Below are 19353 nucleotides of genomic sequence, written 5' to 3'. Positions count from 1 at the left end.
GAATTTCATGGCTAACATACAGGTAACAGAGAACTGATCATGCCTCATAAATTTTTTAAACCTTCTGTAGAGGCAGCTGTTTCTCCAGCAATTTCTGTCTGTGGACTGCCGAGGCTTCCAGCAACTGCTCCCAGCGCTTCAGCAAGGCGGCATAACGCTCTTCAATGGCTTTCGACTGGCTGTGTTGAGCAGCAATCAATTGGTCCTTCAGGTCAGTGATCTCGGGAAGTCTCTCTTGCTGGAAACTCTGCAAACTGGCATCCAGAGTGTCCTGAGAAACATCAGGAGAGAGGCCATGAACAGGAAAATGGTGCAATGATCATTCACATCTGGGTTCCACCAGATTTTAATCATAGATAAGGTTAGGCAAGAATTAAGATGATGATTAAGAAAAAGGAAATATAACTTAGAGATGTAAGCAAACATTTGGGGCTGAAAGCTCCAGTTTATGTATATTTTACAGTTAGATTTTATGCTAGATATAAAATTAATTGATATGGTTTGGTTTGACTGTGTCCCCACCCAAATCTCATCTTGAATTGTATTCCCATAGTCCCGACATGTCGTGGGGGGGAGCCAGTGGGAGGTAATTGAATCATGCAGGCAGTTACTCTCATGCTGTTCTTGTGATAGTGAGTGAGTTCTCACATGATCTCATGGTTTTATAAGGGTTTTTTCCCCTTTTGCTTAACACTTCTTTCCACTGCCTTATGAAGAAGGATGTGTTTGTTTCCCCCTCTGCCGTGATTATAAGTTTCCTGAGGCCTCCCCAGCCGTGCTAAAATGTGTCAGTTAAACCTCGATTCTTTATAAATTACCCAGTCTTGCGTATATCTTTATTAGCAGTGTGAGAACAGACTAATACAGTACATTGGTACAGCAGAGAGTGGGGTGCTACTGTAAAGATACCTGAACATGTGGAAGTGACTTTGGAACTGGGTAACAGGTAGAGATTGGAAGAGTTTGGTGGGCTCAGAGGAAGACAGAAACATGTGTGAAGGTTTGGAACTTCCTAGAGACGTGGAGGGCTCAGAAGATAGGAAGATGTGGGAAAATTTGGGACTTCCTAGAGACTTGTTGAATGGCTTTGACCAAATTGCTGATAGTGATATAAACGATGAAGTCCAGGCTGTGGTGGTCTCAGATGGAGATGAGGAACTTGTTGGGAACTGGAAAAAAGGCCTTTCCTGCTAGGCTGTAGCAAAGAGATTGGAAGCATTTTGCCCCTGCCCTAGAGATCTGTAGAACTTTGAACTTGAGAGAGATTATTTAGCATATCTGGCAGAAGAACTTTTTTTTTTTTTTTTTTTTGAGACGGAGTCTGGCTCTGTCGCCCAGATTGGAGTGCAGTGGCCGGATCTCAGCTCACTGCAAGCTCCGCCTCCTGGGTTTACGCCATTCTCCTGCCTCAGCCTCCTGAGTAGCTGGGACTACAGGCGCCCACCACCTCACCCGGCTAGTTTTTTGTATTTTTTAGTAGAGACGGGGTTTCACCCTGTTAGCCAGGATGGTCTGATCTCCTGACCTCGTGATCCACCCGTCTCGGCCTCCCAAAGTGCTGGGATTACAGGCTTGAGCCACCACGCCTGGCCCAGAAGAAATTTCTAAGAGCAAAGCACGCAAGAGGAAGCAGAACATAAAAGTTTGGAATTTTTGCAGCCTGATGATGCAATAGAAAAGCAAACCCTGGCTGGGCGCGGTGGCTCAAGCCTGTAATCCCAGCACTTTGGGAGGCCGAGATGTGTGGATCACGAGGTCAGGAGATCAAGATCATTCTGACTAACACGGTGAAGCCCCTTCTCTACTAAAAAATACAAAAATCTAGCCGGGCGAGGTGGCGGGCGCCTGTAGTCCCAGCTACTCGGGAGGCTGAGGCAGGAGAATGGCGTAAACCCTGGAGGTGGAGCTTGCAGTGAGCTGAGATCCGGCCACTGCACTCCAGCCTGGGCGACAGAGCGAGACTCCGTCTCAAAAAAAAAAAAAAAAAAAAAAAGAAAAGCAAACCCCATTTACTGGGGAGAAATTCGAGTCAGACAAAGGGTGGCGGGGGAGGAATGTCTTCAGGACAGGTCAGAGACCTTCAAGGCAGCCCCTCCCATAACAGGCTGGAAGGCAAAGTAGGGAAAAATTATTTCCTGGGCCGGGCCCAGGGCTCTCTGATTTGTGCAGCCTAGTGACTTGGTGCTCTGCATTCAGCTGTTCTAGCCGTAGCTAAAAGCGGCCAAGGTACAACTCAGACCATGGCTTCAGAGGGTGCAAGCCCCAAGCCTTGGCAGCTTCCATGTGGCATTGAGCCTCCAGGGACACAGAAGTCAAGAATTGAGGTTTGGGAGCTTTGTAGATTTCAGAGGATGTACGGAAACACTTACATGTCCAGGCAGAAGTCTGCTGCAGGGGCAGAGTCCTCATGAAGAACCTCTGCTAGGGCAGCACAGAAGGGAAAAGTGGGATTGGAGGTCCCCCACCCCACACAGAGTCCTCACTGGGGTACTGCCTAGTGTCTTCCAGACTCCAAAATGGTAGATCCACCAACAGCTTGCAACATGGACCTGGAAAAGCTGCAGACACTCAATGCCAGCCCATGAAAGGACCTATGAGGGAGGCTGTACCCTGCAAAGCCACAGGGGTGGAGCTGCCCAAGGCCATGGGAGCCCACCCTTTGCATCAGTGTGCCCTGGATGTGGGACATGGAGTCAAAAGAGATCATTTTGGAACTTTAAGGTTTAATGACTGTCCTATTGGATTTCAGACTTGTATGAAGCCTGTAGCCCTTTGTTAGGCCAATTTATCCCATTTGGAATTAGTGTATTTACTCAAAGCCTGTACTCTCATTGTATTTAGGAAGTAACTAACTTGTTTTTGATTTTACAGACTCATGGATAGAAGGGACTTACCTTATTTCAGATAAGACTTTGGACTTAGACTTTTGAGTTAATTCTGGAATGAGTTAAGACTTTGGGAGACTGTTAGAAGGGCATAATTGTGTTTTTAAATGTGATGACATGAGATTTGGGAGAGGCCAGGGGTGGAATGATATGGTTTGGCTGTGTCCCCACTGAAATCTCATCTTGAATTGTAGTTCCCATAGTCCCCACATGTCATGGGAGGAACTCAGTGGAAGATAATTTAATCATGAGGGCATGATAGTGAGTTCTCAAGAGATCTGATGGTTTTATAATGTGTTTTTCCACCTTTGGGTTGGCAGTTCTCCTTCCTACCACCATGTGAAGAAGGAAGTGTTTGTTTGCCCTTCTGCCATGATTGTAATTTTCCTGAGGCCTCTCCAGCCATTCTGAACTGTGACTCAATTAAACCTCTATTCTTTATAAATTACCCAGTCTTGGGTATGTCTTCATCAGCAGCATGAGACTGGACTAATACATTAATATAAGGAAATACTGGAGTATTTTCACAATGAAAACTAAATCTCTCCTACAGCACACACCTTTCCAAGACTTTCTTATATTACTTATTATATTCTTTGTTCTAATTAGTAGCAGTGCACTAGTAGGGCCCTTGGAAGTACACTAACAAAAGACCTCCTAGATGTGCCAATTATACAAATACATTTTTTGCAGAAACATTCATATCAAAATCACACAAAATTCAGGAAGTTTCCCTTTCAGTTTTGATAGAGTGGCTTGTATTTGTCTAATTGGGCAACTTTATTAATGGCTAGATAAACGTACAAAAGTCAGCTGCTTGAAATGAATCAGAATGAAACAGAGGTAACTACAACTCAAGGGACTAAAATTCCAGACAGAAGGGAACATCATTGAAGTCAAAATAAGTCTCTCCATATTTCCCTTTAAAGTATAAGCTGTACAAGTTCTTATATATTGAAGTATTAGAGGGTGAGGAGTCAGCATTGCTCAGAGCATTTGAAAATCTCATGGCGTTAAAGAGACATAATTTGGCATAATGAGGAACTGTGACAGCCAGAATTTGAGGGGCTATAATAAGGAAACTGAAGAAAAGTAGTCAATATTCTGTCATCTTTTCCCCTCAAAGCATTTTAGATGCCAAAACTGTATAGCACACAAGTCTAGAAGTCAAGCAGAAATGGTAGCTAAAAATGTAAAATCTTAACTAGAATTTTCAGCAGTGACACAGAGTTTACTTCAGGACCCATCAGGTAGGAGCAGCCCTGGTTAAAGGGCTTCCACTGAAATACCTGAAAGGCCACAGGGGCAAAGTGAAAAAAAAAAGTGAGTCTTCAAAGAGGCCAAAACTGTGTCCTGGATCATTTCAATCCCTGACCAAAATGTAGGGGGTTGGATGGCAGAGGGTGTTTAGTTAAAGCTTTAAACCAAAGTTCATGAGTTAGTTATAATACTTTAAATGTAAACAGACTCACTTTTTCCATAAAATTATCAAATTAGGTAAAGTAATAGCCAACTATATAATATTTACAAAAGATATATACAAAATGGAGACAAAAATGTTTTTAAAAGCCCTAAAATGTAGAAATAAATATTTCTGCAGATACCAAAAAAAAAAAAAAAAAGTTGGTGCAGTATACTGGTATCTGGAAAAGGTAGACTTTAAATCAAGAAATGTAATTCAAGATAAAGAGGAAGATTTTATAACTAAAAGTATCAGTTCATCAAGATGATTTCACAGTTCAAAATGTCAACACAACTTTTAGCCTATCCTCAAAATTTATAAAAATAATGAAGTATTTAAACAACATGATTAAAAATGAAAATCTAGTTGGTAATATAAACCACTGCAAAATACACATTCTTTTCAAACGTACATACAATATACAACAAAATAGACTGTTAATAGATATAAATCAAGTTTCTGAAAAATATATAATATATTTTTAAAATACAGTAGAATTAAACTAGATATAAATGTCAAAAATATAATGAGAAAAGTCCCAAATATTTGAAATTAAATAATACACTACCAAATAATAAATAGATGATAGAATAAACCAAATAAGAAATTTCAAAAAAAATTAACTGAATGATAAAAGAAATGACAAAATTTGCAGAATGCGACTAAAACTTTGCTTTGGGAAAAACATATATTTAAAATCGATATGTTAGAAAAGATGAAAGGCTAAAATTTTGATAATCTAATTGTACATCTCAATAAATTAAAAGAAAATATTAAAGTAATCCCAAATAAAGTAAAAAAAGATAATAATATAAAAAGCTTTTAATGAAATAGAATACACACACAAAAAAAGCCCAGAGAAAAATTAAAAAGCTGAATATAGGTTCTCTAAAAAACAAAAATGATGAAAATCCAGTAGCAAGATTCATGAGAGAGAGAGAAAAAAACAATAATTAGGAAATTATAAATATTAAGAAGGGAAAATCTTACAGAAGCTACAGGCAATAAAATCCCACAATTCAGAAATAATCATGGAGGATGAGCTTCTGTGTGAAACAGGTCTTAGGCTTACCTAACATCTATCAATCTCACCTGTTTTGCCAGGAGAGTGAGGAAGTCACCAAGGTCTGCACCATTACCATTGGTCTTTAGGCTTGTTTCCTTATCAGCTAAAAGGCAAAAATAATTAATAAGAGAAAGACATTTGGTCTTGTTTGAGTCCTGGTAAGCAGAAAAGAAATATTTACAGTACACAACAAGAAAGCTTCTTGACTCTCAAAGTTGATGATTCATTGGAATATGTGAGCAGTGGGACCAGTGGATCGTTTTTCTACTTAGGCAGGATAAAACTTAATGAAACAGAGCTAGAGTCATGAGAGCTTTTGAGTACTTCATAGAAAAAAAAAAGAGAGAAAAATTATAGATTAGATATGAATTGTAAGTAAATCAAACAAACATTTTAGATTATTTCTTAGAACATTTTGCTATGGCTTTCCCTTTCTGAATATCACACACAAAATCTCCCATTCCCCAAAAACGTGTTCTCTGGATTATGGTACATAATTACTGCATCATCATATCTATCTCTTTCTCAATTTGTGTGTGTGTGTATGTGTGTGTATGTGTGTGTGCACAAATGTGAGTGTAATTCTGTCCAGAAAGGATAAGAATGAGTAGTGATGGAGACACCTCTTTTCATAAGGTAAAAGTCCCAGAGACCATTCTATACATGAGATTTATTAGGAATTCTCAAACCCAGCGACCCTGGACCTGACACATCATACCTATCCAAGCCTCTACCACATCAGCCTTCCAGTTGAATTCCTGAAAGTCATAATCATCTTTCAATTGCAACTTCCAAGCAGCTATTGCCTTGGCCAGAGAAGGGGTCTTTTCATTCAGAGCCTCTATCTTGGAAGAAATCTCTTTGTTCTGACTTTCCTCCTGCAACACCTGTGAGAAGGGGAGAGACAAATATATTTATAAATGCGCAGGGCTAGGAATGTGAATCCTTTAGTACCAACAGAAAGCACTCATCTCTCTCATTTCAAATATATAACCACAGTCCTCTGGTCTAGTGTAATTATTTTATTATTCATTCATGTCCAAGAAGGTCATTTCCATTCCAACATTTGGATGATCTTCTCATGTTTATCTGTGTAAGTGTGACCTTCTTAGTTAGTGTAAGTTTCTAGGAGGTAGGGAGTCATCTCTGTTTAATGGTCTTTTTGTAGCAGTTAGATCAATGAGGATTTATTAAAAACTACATTTAAACAAAGAAACGATTCTCAAATTTAAAAGAGGTTTCAGTGTTGTTTTCCTCGAGGCTTAGAAAGCAATTTCTTCAAATTATTATAATATTCTATGGCCAAAGATGGTGATAAGACTTTTATAAGCACCATGTTCTGCATGGGACAATAAAATGTCAACAAAAGATTTAAGGAAAACTGAAATGTGTATGTGTAAGAATTTGAAAAAAAATTACAGCAATTGAGTAGACAATTATTTGCTAACCACAACAACAACAAAAGGCAATTTAGAAGAGATTGTTAAAGTTCTGCATATAATCTTAGCATTTCTATATTTGGGCCAGTCCTTTTTGGAGAATGGAAGTTTGAGCTGGAATTCCTGAACTAGCTCACCTTATTTAGGATGTCTTCTCCTTGTGCACACACATTTTGAACTCGGGTCTCATGGACAGCAAAGTCGTTTTCCAAAGCTTCATGCTTCATTAGCAAGCTCTGCATAAACGAGTCAGTAAAAATCAAGATATCCAAAGCTGGAAAATCTATTTTCACTCATATTCAGACTCTCTGTGATACTATTTCCTAGGGTTGATTCAATGACATTGGCAGACTAGGTGAATGCCCACTTTTTCTGGAACAACTATACTCAATTGCTTTCTCAAACTCTCACTTGTCAATGAGTGCAACTTACTGGAAAAAAGAGTCAAAGATATACAAGTGACACTCTTTCTAACTTATTACGTGACTGTAATCTTATTTTGATTTTGGAATAAAGGTTTTGACTGAGGTCATATATAAAGATTCCTCCATATTGAGATTTATCTAATTCAGTGAAACAATGTGTCTAGCAGAAAAAAAATTAGTAGAAAGAACATCCTAAACTAATCCCTGATCCTAGAGAGAAGTCAAGGGGAACATGGAGCTGCCATTGACTATTACTCCAAAAGTTCTCTGACTGCTTTCTGGAAACATGATATCTGTGTAGCTGGCAGAATGAAAAGAGAAGTGTGGCTGAAGCACAAAGAGTGGTACTTTGTCTTCTGTTGTACTTTCCAGAGAAATATCTAAATAAGCCCATAATCACCACCACCAGGACCACCCACCACTGCCACTGCTCCCACTACTACCTTCACCTCCCTCTCGTCATAACAGCACTCTGTCAATTTTTTTTTACTATGCAACATAGTAACTCAGGCTAAAGGAAGAAACAGAATTTCTATGACTATTATACTTTTTCAAAATCCCTTTTGAAAATAAAAGAACTATCAGTTCATTGTGTTGAGGCACTAAAATAAGATGGTTACTCATTGTAAAGCAAGATGGACTACATTATATATTATGATTGTATTACATTTCAGTTTTTGAAGAAACTGTAATGAATATTGGAAAGGTGATTGACTTTATACGAGTGAATGCCTGAATGAATCATGTTTTTATATATGTATACTGCATGAAGTAAAGTCTCTTCAACATCTTCACCTTCTATTTTCAAATAATAAACGCAAAAACAAAAGAAGAAACATTAGAACTGATTTCAAAGAAATAAAAGAGATCACAAGAAATGGTTACAATTATATGCCAATAAACTAGAATATCTAGAGAAAATAGATAAATTCCTAGAAACAGATAACTAACCAAGACTAAATCATGAAGAAAGTCCAAACAGACCTATAACTACTGTGGAGACTGAATAAGAAATAAATCTCTCAACAAAGAAAATCCCAAGACCAGACGGCTTCACTGATGAATTAAATCAAACATTTAAATAATTAATACCAATTCTTCTCAAACTGTTTCAAAAAATTTATGAAGAGGCAACATTTCTAAACACCTTCACAAAGTCAGCATTACCCTGATACTAAAGCCAGGCAATAATTCTCTCGATAGATAGATAGACAGACAGACAGATAGATAGATAGATAGATAGATAGATAGATACATATGTTTATCTATCAAGAGAGACAAACTATATCTCTATCTATCTATCTATCTATCTATCTATCTGAATATATAGAGAGGGGCTAATATCCTTAATATCCTTATTGAATATAGATGCAAAACTCCTCAACAAAATACTAGCATATTGAATCCAGCAGCACATTAAAATGATTATATACCACAAACAAGAAAAATTTATCCCTGGGATGCAAGGATGGTCCAACATATGCAGATCAATAAATGTGATACAACACATTGACACAATAAAAGATAGAACCAAATAATCATCTCAACAGATTCCAAAAAAAAAAAAATGGACAGAATTCAGCACTCTTCCATGATAAAAACCATCAACAAACGAAGAACAGAAGGATATTACTTCGAAGTGATAAAGCACATGTATGAAAAGCCCACATTTAGACTTTATTATATGTAAATTATGAATTCAGATTCTATTGTTGATCAGGGTAGGGTTATAAGGTTAGCAGAGATGCTCTAGAGTTCTAAAACTTGTAATAGCTTTGTACTTACAGCAGAAGAAAACAAATGTAAACTGGGTTAAAGGATTTGGGGTGGTAAGAGAATTATTTTTTATTTATACCTATCTATCCTAGGGGGGCAACAGTTTTTTTTTTTGTTTTTGTTTTTGTTTTTTTTGTTGTTGTTGTTGGGACTACATTAAGCACAGCAAGCAGAGAGAGACGAAATGGAAAGTCATCAATTATCTGGATATTGCCATATTTCTGGAGTGTGACCAACATCAAATATTTGTCCAAATGCTTAATATATTCACATTTTTGTTCCTCAATGAAATCAATTTCTTGACAATATACTTTAGTGGAATCTGTGTAGAGCTGCATGACCTGGGACCCAGCTCTGGTTATGCCACTGCCAGTTACTTAACTGAACTTTGGGCTGATTGCTTCACCTCACCTAGTAAATGAGAACAATGGACCCTTCAGAGGAATTAATTGAGAATACAACGTGAGAAAATGCTATGAAATTTGCAGAGAGATATGTAGGTAAGTGATATTTTTAAAAATACAGGATTATCAGATTGGTCATGTTTATAAGAATAAAAGTATTAACTATAAGATACAATTGAGTTACCTAAGACTTACATTTTAGTGTAAAAATGAAGTGAACATAATTTTCTATTCAAACCCTTCTCTTTTTAAAGGAAATTTAGTTTCTATTCTATTAATAATACTAAATATAGTAATAAATTTAGTAGCTATAATCATAGGACATCTTTTGACCACCTCTGAGATTGCCAGGTGCTGTTGTGTTCATCTCACCTAATTGTTACAAAATTTCTGCTTGCAAGATCTCTGATTGAAAGGCAGTCTGCTAGTTGTCTTTCAATATTTAGTCTCCCTTTACACTACAATAAAAGCATCTGTAACAGACACATAACCATGCAGAAAGAACGACTACATTTTCCAACAAGGTACGGCTCAGCTCTAGCCAATGGGTTATAGAGGAAGTACAGTGCTATTGTTTCTGGGAACTGTCTTGTGACAGAAAGACACTGGAGAAGCCCCCATGGTACCTACCCCTTGCTGTTCAGTCCTTGTAAAATACCCTCCCCCAGAGTGTGGACAGGACCTGTGACTTATTTATAACTAATAGAATATGACAAATATGATGGGATTTCACTCGTTTGTTATGTTATATTATGTTATGTTATGTTATGTTATTCTTTGTTATGTCACATAAGACTTCATCTTGCTACCAGACTAACTCTAGTGGCTCTCCTTTCTGGCTTAATGAAGCAAATGGCCACACTGGGAAAGCTCATGTGGCAAGAGACTGCAAGAGGTCTCAATACATAATGGATTGCCTCTAGGAGTTGTGAGCTCTAGAATATCAGGGAAGCCTCCAGCCAACAGCCAGCAAGAACCTGAAGCCCTTAGTACCACAGCCACAAAAATAAATTCTGATAGCAATTTGAGTCAGCTTGGAAATGGATTCTTCCTCAGTTGAAACCCCAGATTGTAATGCAGCCCAATCAACACCATGATAGCAACATCGTGAAACCCTAAGCATAGTAACTAGCTAAGCTGTTTTTGTACTCCTGACCTAGGGAAACTATGAGATAATAAATGTCTGTTGTCTAAAAAAAAAAAAAATCATATTTAATGGTGAAACTAAAAGCTTTTCCTTTAAGTTTATGAACAAGGCAAAGATACTCACTCTCACTATTTCTATTCAACACAGTACTGGAAGTCCTAGTGAAAGGCATCTAAATAAGAAAGGAAGAAGTAAAATTGTCTTTGTTTGCAAGTTACATAATCTTAAATACAGACGACTCTGAACACTCCATAAAAAACTGTTAGAACTAGTAAACCAATCAGCAAAGTTACAGAATAAAACTCAAAACATAAAAGTCGGTTTAGAAGTTGTAAACAATCAACTATCTGAAAAAGAAATTAAGAAAATAATTTCTTTCACAATCACATCAAAAAGAATAAAATATATAAAAATAAATGTAACCAAGGAGGTGAAAAGCTCATACACTGAAAACTATAAAACATTGATAAAAGAAATGAAAGAAGCCACAAACAAATGGAAAAACTTTCTGTGTTCATGGATTAGAAGATTTAATATTGTTAAAAAATGTGAATACTACCCAAAGTGATGTACAAAGTCAATGAAATCCCTATTAAATTCCCAATGACACTTTTTACAGAAATAGAAAAATCAGTAAAATTTATATGGAATCAGACAAGGCCACAAATAGTCAAATCAATCTTGACAAAGAAGAACAAAGCTGAAGGAATCACACTTCCTGACTTTAAAATGCATTAAAAAGCTACAATAATTAAGAGTATGGTACTGGCATAAAAACAGACCTAGATGAATGAAACAGAATAGAGAGTCCAGAAATAAACCCATGTATATGTAGTTAACTGGTCTTTGATAAAGGTGCTAAAAATATACAATGGAGAATAGACAGCTTCTTTAACAAACAGTCCTGGGAAAACTGCTTTACACTTGCAGAATAATGAAGTAAGACCCTTATACCATAACCAAGAATCAACTCAAAATTGTTTAAAGACTTAAATGTAAGTCTTGAAACTGTAGAACTCCTGAAAGAAAACATAGGGTGAAATCTTCACGATATTGGTGTTGGCAATAATTACATAGATATGACACTAAAAGCACAGGCAACAAAAAGAAAAAATAAACAAGTGGGAGTATATAAAGCTAAAACTTCTGCACAGCAAAGGAAACAATCAACAGAGTGGAAAAGCAACCCACAGAATGAGAGTTAATACTTATAAATGTCTTTTCTAATAAGGGGCTAATCTCTAAAATACATAAGGAATGAATATAACACAATACTAAAAAGTAAATAAAAAATAAAAATAAAAGTAAAACATCCCTACTAACTTGATTTTAAAATTGGGCTAAAAACAAACATGAAAAAAATGTTCAATATCACTAATTATCAGAGACATGCAAATTAAAACCACAATGGGATATCACCTTACTCCTGAAATAATGGCCATAATAAAAAGTCAAAAAATAATAGATGCTGGTGTGGATGTGGTAAACAGGGAACACTCTCACACTGCTGGTGAAAATGTAAGCTAGCACAACCACTGTAGAAAACAGTATGGACATTCCTTAAAGAACTAAAAGTAGAACTACCATTCAATTAAGCAATCCCACTACTGGGTACCTAACCAAAGGAAAACAAGTCATTTATGAAAAAGACACATGCATACTTGTGTTTATAGCAGTACAATTCGCAATTACAAAAATACTCAACCAACCAACTTATTGCCCAATTAATGAGTGGATAAAGAAAATGTGGTAATATATATATCATGGAATAGTACTCAGCCATGAAACGAAGCAAAATAATAGTGTTTGCAGTGACCTGGATGGAGTTGGGGGGCCACTCTAAGTGAAGTAACTCAGGAATGGAAAAGCAAACGTCTTATGTTCTCACTTATAAATAGGAGCTAAGCTATGAGGATGAAAAGACATTAAAATGATATAATGGCCTTAGAGAAATTGAAGGAAAGGGTGGGAAATGGGTCAGGGATAAAAGACTACATATTGGATATAGTGTACACTACTTGAGTCATAGGTGTACCAGAAATTTAGATATCACCACTAAAGAACTTATCCATATAACCAAAACCACCTGTACCTAAAAAAAACTATTGAAAGAAATAAATTGAAAAATAATAAAAATGAGCTAAGAAGTTTGATAGAAATTTCCCTAAAAAGGCATGTAAATGCCCCTCAGGTATATGAAAAGATGCTTCACATTATTAACCATTAGGAAAATGCAAAGTAAACCACAATGAGATATCACTTCACATCTGTGGCTATTAACAAAAAATAAAAGACCAGTGTTAGTGAGGATATGTAGAAATTGAAACCCTTTCACAATGTTAGTGGGAATGCAAAATGGCACAGCTGTTATGGAAAACAATATGAATATTCTTCAAAACATTTAAAATAAAACTACCTATGGTCCAGCAATTCTATTTCTGGATATTTATCCAAAAGGATAAGGAAATAATGATTTCAATAAGATATTAGCATGCTTATGTTCATTGCAGCATTATTAACAATAACCAAGATATGGACACAACCTAAATGTCCATCAACAGATGAATGGATGAAAAAAATGTGGCATATTCATATAACAAAATACTGTTTAGTGTTAAAAAATAAGAAAGTTATGCAATATATGACAACATAGATGAACCTTGAGGACATTACACTAAGCAAAATAAGCCAATTATAGAAAAACACGTGTGACGTGATTCCACCTATATGAGGTAGACAAATTTATAAAATCAAAGAGTGGAATGCTAATTACCAGAGGCTGAGAAAAAAAATTGAAGTTTTACTAATCATAAGGCATAATATATTTTTAGTAGAGAAAGAGTTTCACCATAAATAGGATACTGACATTGTCAAGCAAGATGAAAACGCTTGAAATGTTTCTATACAGCCTACAACATTGTACCTACAGTCAACAATAATATGTTATACACGTATAAATGTATTAAGAGAGTAGATCTCATGTTCAGTGTTCTTGTCACAGTAAAGCAAATCAAAATGAACAAACTAACAATTCAATTAGAAAGTGGACAAAGAGACATTTCATTGAAGAAAATATACAGATTTCAAATAAACACATGACAAACATGTAAAATATCATTATCCATTAAGGAAATGCACATACAAACTACAATGAGATATCATTATATATCTATTTGAATGGTTAAAATAAAAGTAGTGACAACACAGAATGCTAGCAGGGATATAGAGAAAGTACATCATTTATGCATTTTGTTAAGAGTGTAAAATGTTATAGCCATACAAACAGGAAAGCAACTTGACTTTTTTTTTTTTTTTTTTTTTGGTCCAAAACTAAATAGGCAGTTAACATATGGTTCAGTGATTGGGGTTCTGTACATTTATCCCAGAGAAATAGACTTATGTTTGCATTAAAATCTGTGCATGAATATTTATAGTGGCTTTTCTCACAGTCATCAAAAGTAGAAACAGTCCAGACACCCCTCACTAGGTGAGTGGTTCAACTGTGATATACTTTTACCATGACACTGCTCAGCAGTAAGAAGGAATGAACTATTGTTACACACAATAACCAAAATTAATCACCAGAGTATGGTGCTGAGTGAAAAGGTCCATCTTCAAAAGTTACATCATACTATATGAGTTAATTTGTATAGCAGCATAGAAATGACAAACTTATAGAAATGTAGAACAGACTCGTGGTTGCCACAGTTTAAAGAGGCAGGAAGAGGAGGTGGCTATAAAAAAGCAACATCAGCGATCCTTGTAATGATGGTAGCCTTCTGAATCTTAACTGAACCTTACAATCTCAATATCCTATTTACGATATACTGCTTTTCTGGATGTTTCCATTAGAGAAAACTTGGTAAAGGACACGAGATTCTGTCTGTATTATTTCTTATAACTGCATGTGAATCTATAATTCTCAAAATAAAAAGTTCGGTTTTAATGCCTGTAATCCCAGCACTTTGGGAGGCCGAGGTGGGTGAATCATGAGGTCAGGAGATCGAAACCATCCTGGATAACATGGTGAAACCCCTTCTCTAATAAAAATACAAAAAATTAGCCTGGCATGGTGACAGGCACCTGTAGTCCCAGCTACTTGGGAGGCTGAGGCAGGAGAATGGCGTGAACCTGGGAGGCAGAGCTTGCAGTGAGCTGAGATCACACCACTGCACTCCAGGCTGGGAGACAGAGCAAGACTCCATCTCAAAAACAAAACAAAATGAAACAAACAAAAAAAAGTTCTGTTTTAAATAAAGGGAAGCCTTTGAAAGCATTTGATAGGAAGCCTTAAAATGCTTGAACGTGTGCAGTGGGGTGCACACACATGATCCAAAAGACTTACAAATAAGAGGAGCTGATAATTTGAATTATATGTTGTATAGTAGCTATCTTTTGCAAATCTAAGCCTTTCCTTCTGTCATCACATTAAAGTGAATTAATCTCTACAAAGAGTTCTTGGTAAATTCCCAATTTTTAGGGTTACTAGGCATAGTTTCCAAACTCCTAATACATTATTGTTTGTAATCACTCTCAAAAGCTGTCAAAATTTACATCAACTCAAGATCACACTGATTACTTGTTCATTTCTTTATAGAGAAACCCAATCCTGCATGTAAAAGGATGTCTATAAATTGTGGAACTATTTTGTCCAGTAAGACCTTCTTCCTAAAATTTTATTTTGTTGAAACTGCAGCCAATGTCATAAGAAGATTTTTTTCCAAATCAATTTAACATGAAAATTTAAGGGAATCCTTACAAAAGCTATAATCTACAAGGAATCTGACTTGTAAGGAAAGGTCTTTAACCATTATTTCTTTGACTCATAGACAGATCACAGATTATGGAATTAAGATGTGAGTTCTGCCTTCACACCTGATTGATTCCTTAATCTTGGGCAAGTCACCTACATGCTTGGACTTTAATTTTTCGTATTTAATACTGTCAGGATTATTAATATTTCCTTCATCTTCTTTCACCAGAAAAACGTCCTAATATTACAGGTAAAAACACTGACTACCCAAGAAAATAACCAAATTGAAGAGAAGAAAATTGATTCATTCTTCCTGTTCCTCACCTGAGTAGCAGCTAATGTATCTCCAGAATCTCCTCGGACAGCCATAGCATTCTTTTCATTGATCCAAGCTTCCTCTTCCTCAGCATTCTGCATGAATTGCAAGTATTCAAGGGATTCTTCTAACTGAAGTCCTCTATAACAAGGTGACAAGCCCCAGTGAGGATAAGAACAAACTGGTAAGCAGTGGGAGTACAGTGGGGTGGCACAATCTCATTCAGGCAGACCAGCTTATTCTCACAAGGCAGCCACAGTTGAAATGGGCCTCAGCGCAATATGATATGTGCCTACTAGTCAGTGGTGAAGATCTGCTGTGAAATGGAGGAGACTCCTTCCCTAGAAGTTCATTTTGTGGCACCTTCTACTGTCTAAGAAACTTTGTTGGAGGGAGGAAACCCACCCTAGCCAAAAAAGGGAAATGATGACTTCAGTGTTGGAGAATATCAGCAGTGACACAATGTCTCTTTCTACTCTGAGCACTGCCTTCTTTCGTATATGATGAAGGCACCACAAAGTGCCAGAATCTCCCTTTTAGCCCCCCAGGAAAAATGGAATTACAGACAGCAATTGTTATATTTGGCTATATGTGTGATGTGGTTTGACTCCGTTTCGCCACCCAAATCTCATCTTGAACTGTAATCCCTATGTGTCAGTGGAGGGGCCTGGTGGGAGGTGATTGGATCATGGGGGCAGATTTCCTCCTTGCCATTTTCATGATAGCGAATGAGTTCTTGCAAGATGATGGTTTAAAAGTGTTTAGCACTCCCCACGCCCATGCACACTCCCTACTCTGCCTTGGTAGGATGTGCTTCTTTCCACTTTGCCTTCTGCCATGACTAAGTTTCCCGAGGCCTCCCAATCATGCTTCCTATACAGCCTATGAAACTGTGAGTGGATTAAACCTCTTTTCTTCATAAATTGCCCTGTCTCAGGTAGTTCTTTACATCAATGTGAGAACGGACTAATACATTGTATATGTGGTTCAAATTGGCTATATGGCTATAGGGGAAAATAATTCTTCATCCTTACATTACTAAGGGCTGCATATAATATGAAAACTGGGAGATAAAGCAAAACAGATGTGTGGCTAGTAACCTGATATGAAGGATAACACATGTAGGAAAACAATAGTAAAAGACGGCTGCATGTAAATGCAGAAGGAGAGGTAGATTTAGAACAGAGGCAGTGATCATATTGCCTGGGGTATATGGAGGAAAGTTTTGTGGTACACTTGGCATTTGAGAAAGGACTTGAGATAGATGGGTAGTTGGGGAGAGCAGACAATGCTGAACGGGCATGTAAGTATCCTCCCAACATCCAAAATCCAGGAAGCAAACTGGGCCTTCTATATCCCACTCACCGGGCCTTGGCCAACTCTTTGAGCTTCTCCCAATGTTCAACAAACTGAGCCAGCCGCAACTGGATCTCCTCTTCCCCCACAGCAGCCTTGTCTTTCAGCTTCTCTGCCATATCCAGCACATTCTGAAGAACAACTCCGATTCATGTTCCATTACCTCACAATCTCTCCCCATTTAGCCATAGTCCCTTATCAAAGTATCTAGCCCATCCTGCCCTCCAGATTATTTATAAACTCCACAGGACTTTGTGAGGGTCCTAAAAGTCCAGGGAGAATGATGAAAACTGCAACAAGATTTACTATGCTAAACATTCCCAAGTATTTTAGCAAATATATCAGTACTTGTACTAGGCTACTCTTCATAATCTGCTTTTTGGTCTATTCATGGTCACAGAGTGATCCTGCTGCCAAGTCAGACCCAGAGTTGCCTTCTTCTCAGTTGGCTCAAGTATAGTTTTCCCAGATGTCCCAATCTGCTCCCAATTGTCAATCACTTCCCAGGAGTGTTAGAAGTGCTCCTTCCAGGGAAGAGCATAGGTTCTTGTTCAGAACTCTTCTACTTATAGGAGACTAAAGGTGGAAGAGAAAAGAATATTTGTAAACTCTTTGACTAATTCTCTCTGACCTTGACATCCTACTTTCACATTTTATAGCACCCTCTTATTTATCTGTAATAAATACAGATTTATTACAGGTTGCTATAAGATGATTTCTATATTTTCAGGTCTGGTATTCTATTCCTACCTGGATGGCAGGCTCATGTGCTACCAGCTCCCCTTCTAGGCGTCTGTGCTTCTTCAGCAAGTTCTGAACACCCTGAAGATCTCTCCCGTAGTCCTGGGAGCTCACTCGTAACAACTTCTCCCTAAAATCAAGGAAGAAAACAGAAAGTTTGGAGTCTAGACATCCAAGGTCATCCTACAGCAATAGCTTTCTAAGAGTGTGTGTGACTGGTGGTGAGGGTGGTTGTAAATTCTGTAATACCCTGTTGCCAATGACTGAAAATATAATTAGTGGAAGAGGCTTGCAGCAAAACTTCTGACTTAGCCAATACAAATTAAAGTAACATATTGATCTCCACCAATAGGCACAACTGTAACAGTCTTTCCATTAGTCCCTTTGTCTGTCCACCTGTGTATCCTCTGTTGTTTGCTCAAGAATATACACTAATGTTTCCTATTTCAGAAAAATGTGAAAGTTATAAATGACCTCCATGGATTTTGTTACTTTCATTTATTAATGTCAATAATAAATTCAGCTAGAATGGGTATAAAGAGCTGATTTCATAGGAGTCATGGCAGTTGGGTTGCTTCCAAGTATAAAATGTTTGAGCGTCACCATGAAGCACAGTCGAAGACTACATGGACAAGATTATTCTATCTTATGGTCTTATCCAAAAATGATTTGAAAACATGTTGTTTGTTGCCCTATGCACTGTGCTTCCCTCTAATTTATTGATTACTCATAAGAATTAGCAGCTTTGTGGAAGAGAAGCATGATGAGGCACGTTAAATTGGAAGTAGGCAAAATATTGTGATTTGCTAATATTTTCCCATCATATTTTACAACAAAAATAGGATGAGTAATGAAATCATGGCAGATACTTTGTAATATTCTCTTTTGGGTGTCCAACTCAGCATCATATAAGATATACTGGATATAGAATGACAAGGATCTGATCAGCTGTGTAAATGCCCAGGTGTCTCTGTGAGTATTGTACATCATTCTACGAACTACAGAGCAAATGCAGATGGCTTCTTAGTTTTGTTCCTGTCAAGTATGTTAACTGCTCCTCACTTCCTCCACACCTGTCTTTCTCTGGCTTGCATCCAGTAGGGGAATTTGGGAAAAATAAAACCAATGTTAACTTGAAGCTGAGGCAAACATGAAGTAATACTATCTTCAAGAAACAATTACACATTTCATTTCAGCATAAATTGGAACAAGTTTGGTGGATTATCTACTTGTTTGGATTATCCACACATTTTGAGCTGGTGGCACATACTCTATCCAGGATTCCTCATCATCTAGATCCTGGAAGAACTGGAACAAGGCATAGGCCTCTTTCAGTTTTTCATGGTGTGCGGCTGCCAAGTCTTGGACATTCAGGAAACGCTTGTTGACACTGTCTTTTTTCTCCGTAATCTGATCAACGTTGAAAGTCCCGCTGGAGAGCAAATCTTCAGCCAATGTATTCAGGTCCTTGAGCGCATCCTAGAAAGTCTCAGGATACTCAGTGAATAGTATAGTACAGGCATTACTCAGATCCCACAATTTAACAATAGCTGGTCTGGCTCAAAGATTGGGCCAAATGGATA

The 19353-nt window shown here is 37.2% G+C and overlaps 1 protein-coding gene across 1 annotated transcript in view; it reads right to left on the bottom strand.

Annotated features, from left to right (window-relative positions):
- SPTA1 (spectrin alpha, erythrocytic 1) overlaps nucleotides 1–19353 on the bottom strand; it is a 71859-nt gene that overhangs the window by 7929 nt on the left and 44577 nt on the right. Inside the window, exons 36-43 of the mRNA XM_065544046.2 lie at nucleotides 19041–19249; nucleotides 17780–17900; nucleotides 17039–17160; nucleotides 15682–15814; nucleotides 6990–7088; nucleotides 6132–6300; nucleotides 5440–5516; nucleotides 62–271 (exon numbers count right to left, since the gene is read on the bottom strand). Of these exons, the coding sequence (XP_065400118.1) occupies nucleotides 62–271; nucleotides 5440–5516; nucleotides 6132–6300; nucleotides 6990–7088; nucleotides 15682–15814; nucleotides 17039–17160; nucleotides 17780–17900; nucleotides 19041–19249 (1140 nt within the window). The remainder of the gene's footprint in view (nucleotides 1–61; nucleotides 272–5439; nucleotides 5517–6131; nucleotides 6301–6989; nucleotides 7089–15681; nucleotides 15815–17038; nucleotides 17161–17779; nucleotides 17901–19040; nucleotides 19250–19353) is intronic.

Source organism: Macaca fascicularis, chromosome 1, assembly GCF_037993035.2.
Source record: "Macaca fascicularis isolate 582-1 chromosome 1, T2T-MFA8v1.1".
Classification (NCBI taxonomy): domain Eukaryota; kingdom Metazoa; phylum Chordata; class Mammalia; order Primates; family Cercopithecidae; genus Macaca; species Macaca fascicularis.
The sequence above is the reverse complement of the archived record's forward strand: the minus strand, read 5'-3'. Positions and strand labels throughout refer to the sequence as shown.